The sequence below is a fragment of the Lolium rigidum genome, chromosome 2, assembly GCF_022539505.1.
Source record: "Lolium rigidum isolate FL_2022 chromosome 2, APGP_CSIRO_Lrig_0.1, whole genome shotgun sequence".
Classification (NCBI taxonomy): domain Eukaryota; kingdom Viridiplantae; phylum Streptophyta; class Magnoliopsida; order Poales; family Poaceae; genus Lolium; species Lolium rigidum.
Window position 1 is genome coordinate 184570802 of NC_061509.1, and position 4354 is coordinate 184575155.

The 4354-nt window shown below is 46.5% G+C and overlaps 1 protein-coding gene across 1 annotated transcript; it reads left to right on the top strand.

Annotated features, from left to right (window-relative positions):
- Positions 1 to 251: 251 nt before the first annotated feature.
- LOC124692701 (glyceraldehyde-3-phosphate dehydrogenase 2, cytosolic) lies at positions 252 to 3183 on the top strand. The gene is made up of 12 exons (XM_047226133.1): positions 252 to 313; positions 434 to 457; positions 549 to 649; positions 1259 to 1374; positions 1462 to 1561; positions 1652 to 1798; positions 1882 to 1942; positions 2035 to 2132; positions 2281 to 2423; positions 2546 to 2629; positions 2753 to 2842; positions 2943 to 3183. Exons 1-12 carry the CDS (start codon positions 310 to 312, stop codon positions 2986 to 2988), a joined length of 1014 nt encoding a protein of 337 aa, XP_047082089.1. The 5' UTR covers positions 252 to 309; the 3' UTR covers positions 2989 to 3183.
- The last annotated feature ends 1171 nt before the right edge of the window (positions 3184 to 4354 follow it).

Below are 4354 nucleotides of genomic sequence, written 5' to 3' on the forward strand. Positions count from 1 at the left end.
AGCAGCGGTCCAGGGTTTCCAACGTTCGCCTCGTCACACCCACCCACCGGAACCTTCTCGAAACCATCGCCGCTCCCCATCTCCGGCCCCACCTGTCATCCAGCGCGCCCGCCCATTCCGCGGTACCGAAAAAACCGAGGGCGACCCGCACCCCGCGCCGCCTGGCCGGGCCCCACCACCACGGCAAGAACCCCGCTATATAAACCCTGCCCCCGCCGATCGCATCGCCATCTCCAGCAGCCGTCCCGATCCCCGATCCCCGATCTGCTTCTCATCTCATCAAACCCTCCGCCCGTCTCAGCTTCCCCCATGGGTAACCACGCCATTTCCCGCTCCTATACGATCTAATTTTCCCGTTTCCGGTCTCGATTTTTTGCTGATTTGCTGCTGTTTTTCCCTTTGCTGGATGGATGGATCTCCGTGCTCCGCGCAGCTCCCATCAAGATCGGCATCAACGGTGAGTTCCGATCTGGCCCGATCTGGTTTGCTTCGCCGCTGGCTGTTTGTTTCGGGGTGATTTCTGATGGAATTTTTGCTCGGCGCTGCAGGTTTCGGCCGTATCGGCAGGCTCGTGGCCAGGGTTGCGCTCCAGTGCCCCGATGTCGAGCTCGTCGCCGTCAACGACCCCTTCATCACCACCGACTACATGGTATCGTGTTCGATTCCCCTGATCTCTTTACTCACGTGATTGTTACCATGTTCTCGTGACGGGATCTCTGGATTTATGTGATATCGGTCCTTGTTTAGATTCGGGCGTGGACGGGGATCGTGTTTTTAGATCTGTTCTTAGATTGCTTAGATTTGCCATCTATGGAAAATTTCTCGTTAGACTCGTGCGCTAAGCTACTTTATTAGGCACATTGAACTTGCGATTTAAGGAAATCTAGGTTCTATATAGTGTTGTCGATCGCCAGTTTGTGGATTGGGAATGGTAGCTTTAGATCTGTTCCGAAATTGGTTAGATTTGTTCACTGTGGATCTTCTTCTCGTTATGCACTTATTATTCTGTTGTAAGGAGCATTCCGAGTGCCTTTTGTTGACAGTATCTGTCTGGTTTACTGTGGAGAATAGTATTGTTTGGTCGACCTAGTAGCCCGCCATGTCGCTTGCTTTGTGAAATGTTCAGATTTATTTTCTGTTCTTGGTTGTTTTCTGACCATTGGTTAGTGACCTCCAGTGGTTCAGACAGCATCTGTGTAGTCTTTGGTTGACCGTTGGTTTATATTATGGTGCTGAACTACACCCCTGTAACTTGCAGACCTACATGTTCAAGTACGACACCGTTCACGGACAGTGGAAGCACCACGAGGTTAAGGTCAAGGACGCCAAGACCCTCCTCTTCGGCGAGAAGGAGGTTGCCGTCTTTGGCTGCAGGTTTGTTACCGTTCAATATGCGCCTATCCAGTTGATCTCCATGTAAAATTATTACAGGCTCATCATTCAATTTTAATATTTATGCAGGAACCCTGAGGAGATCCCATGGGCTAGCGCTGGTGCTGACTACGTTGTTGAGTCCACTGGTGTTTTCACTGACAAGGACAAGGCTGCAGCTCACATCAAGGTACCATCAGATAGTATTCATTTCGTTGTGGCCTCCTTAACAATTCATGTGTATGTATGTACTAATAGTTGTCCATGATACCATTTACAGGGTGGTGCCAAGAAGGTCATCATTTCTGCTCCCAGCAAGGACGCTCCCATGTTCGTCATGGGTGTCAACGAGAAGGAGTACACCTCTGACATCACCATTGTCTCCAACGCTAGCTGCACCACTAACTGCCTTGCTCCTCTTGCTAAGGTGCTTTTATTAACACTCTGCGCTGCTCAATTTAACCACCCATTTTATGGAATCATGGACTGATATTTTTTTGCTTCTTCCAGGTTATCAATGACAAGTTTGGCATCGTTGAGGGTTTGATGACCACTGTTCACGCCATGACTGGTAAGCATTTACTGGGTTTTAGGTTGAGCCAGCACTTAGTTTGTTTGTCTTTCTCAATATGGTCTGATGCATATGAATTTTGATTTCTGTAGCTACCCAGAAGACTGTTGATGGTCCCTCAAGCAAGGACTGGAGAGGTGGAAGGGCTGCTAGCTTCAACATCATTCCCAGCAGCACTGGAGCTGCCAAGGTTAGTATAATTCAGCAGCACCGAAGTGTGTACAGTGTAAATATGGCATCTGTGTCTATCTGGCAGAATTCTATGCTTATGCATTGTGGGTCTCACTGATGTGTTATCCTTCATATTGATCTTGTTTTGACTTGTTAATCTTTCACAGGCTGTTGGCAAGGTGCTCCCAGTCCTCAACGGAAAGTTGACAGGAATGGCCTTCCGTGTCCCAACTGTTGACGTTTCTGTTGTTGATCTGACCGTTAGACTTGAGAAGGCTGCCACCTATGACCAGATCAAGGCTGCGATCAAGTGAGTAATGCTACCATATAGGTGGTTTGTATATGGTTCTGTATATTGTTGCAGGCTTTAGTGTGTTTGCATAACATAGATGGTTTGCTTTGGATGATTACTGATCTGCAACTTCCTTTCAGGGAGGAGTCTGAGGGTAAGCTCAAGGGCATTTTGGGCTACGTCGATGAGGACCTTGTTTCCACCGACTTCCAGGGTGACAGCAGGTATTTGTCGTTGCTGCTTTCACTGTGCAACATGATTATATGAATCATCTTCGTCAGCACATACAGTCCTGCTTACAAGGCATCTGACTTCACCACTAATGTTTTCCACTTTACTAATCGCAGGTCCAGCATCTTCGATGCCAAGGCTGGGATTGCTCTGAACGACAACTTCGTCAAGCTTGTGTCCTGGTACGACAATGAGTGGGGATACAGGTTAGTGACCGCTTCTATGGACCCTATGCTACAATGTAATCTTGAATCAATACTTCCTAGCTTGAAACCACTTGCTGATCCTTGTTTCCTCCCTCTGCAGCACCCGTGTGGTCGACCTGATCCGTCACATCCACAGCACCGCCTAAGTGATCTAAGGAGCTAAGGCCTGAAGATACAGGGGAGTTGTGGTTTGCCCCAGAGAAAAGAGTGTAGAACTCTTGTTGCGAATAAATTTTTGTATGGAATTATGTCAGTTAAAACATTTGGTTGGATGTAACCCTGATGGTTGGTTGGGTCAGTTATGGCCCGCATTTTGGCAGTATTAAGTACTTGCTTAACCTGTGTCTTTCACTCTGGGTTTTCTATTGCTCTCTCTTGATGCACTGTTTTTGTGGTCGTTCTTTTGAAAATTATGTGCCACCTTTTGAATTGATCATGCATGCCAAAAAATATAGCTTCTACATGATGATGGTGAGATTGAGAAGGCTTTCACAATCTCCGTCTAGTCAGTGCTGCTTTCAATCAATCCTCAAACCAACCGACAATAAATGGTCACCATGTTTTGAGTCCGATTCATGTGCTACCCGTCAATGTTTCGGACATACATATCCGAGAACGAAGCAGTAGCTCACCGTTCAGAATTTGTACTGTGTCTGCTTGCCTTCTGAATTTTGTTCATTATACTTTTTAATCTACCTCTCTGTCTAAATTACTCCCTCCGTTCTTTTTTAATTGACTCAAATTTAGTACAAAGTTGTACTAAATCTGAGTCAATTAAAAGAGAACGGAGGGAGTAGGTCTCTCACTTTTGTCAAGAATTCGATGTACCTAGATGTCTCAACTTTCCATCCATGATCGCCATTTGTATTAAGATGAAACGTGTGTTGAACCTAGAAAATGCAGCAATGTTTATGATGCAATCATGTAAATCGAGCTAGGTGCACAATGGTGTCGTGGTCTCCAGATCATTGGTTCGGCAGATGAGCTGAATCGGCCTGTTCAAGACCATGCAAAAATAACAATGAAAAAAGAAATATTGATGTACCTTCCACACTTTTTTTTTTTGTAGGTATCCCATGGCTAGGAACCTTTTTTTTGCGGGGGAAAAAGCCTCATTAATCAAGGCAAAGGAGAGCCATCCTGGTTACAAACTAAACGAGCTTCCTCTGCAGGCCAGATTCTACTGCAAGAGTTTACACGTCCAAAACGAGCAAACGCACTCACAATTTCACTTCATATACCAACGCTGCCAGGATGGATTGACTGGGACTAGGATCGTTGATCATCTGGATTGCTTCAAGGCAGTTAGTCTCGATCATCTGGATTGCTTCAAGGTAGTCAGTCTCCACTATGATCGACTCGTCCATCCATTGCATGGCCAGTGTCAAACCTTGGATGCATGCTTTTAGTTCCACCTCCAATGAACTACCACAGGAAGGAGCAAGTTGAGCCTGTTATGGTACCCGCCGCGTCTCGAAGGATCATGCCAGCACCACCAGTGCTTTCTTCCCC

Excerpts from the sequence above, each read along its gene's own strand:
- LOC124692701 (XM_047226133.1), top strand. Across the intron at positions 1,799-1,881 it reads GCCTTGCTCCTCTTGCTAAG|GTTATCAATGACAAGTTTGG; the intron begins GTGCTTTTATTA and ends TGCTTCTTCCAG. Across the intron at positions 1,943-2,034 it reads CACTGTTCACGCCATGACTG|CTACCCAGAAGACTGTTGAT; the intron begins GTAAGCATTTAC and ends TGATTTCTGTAG.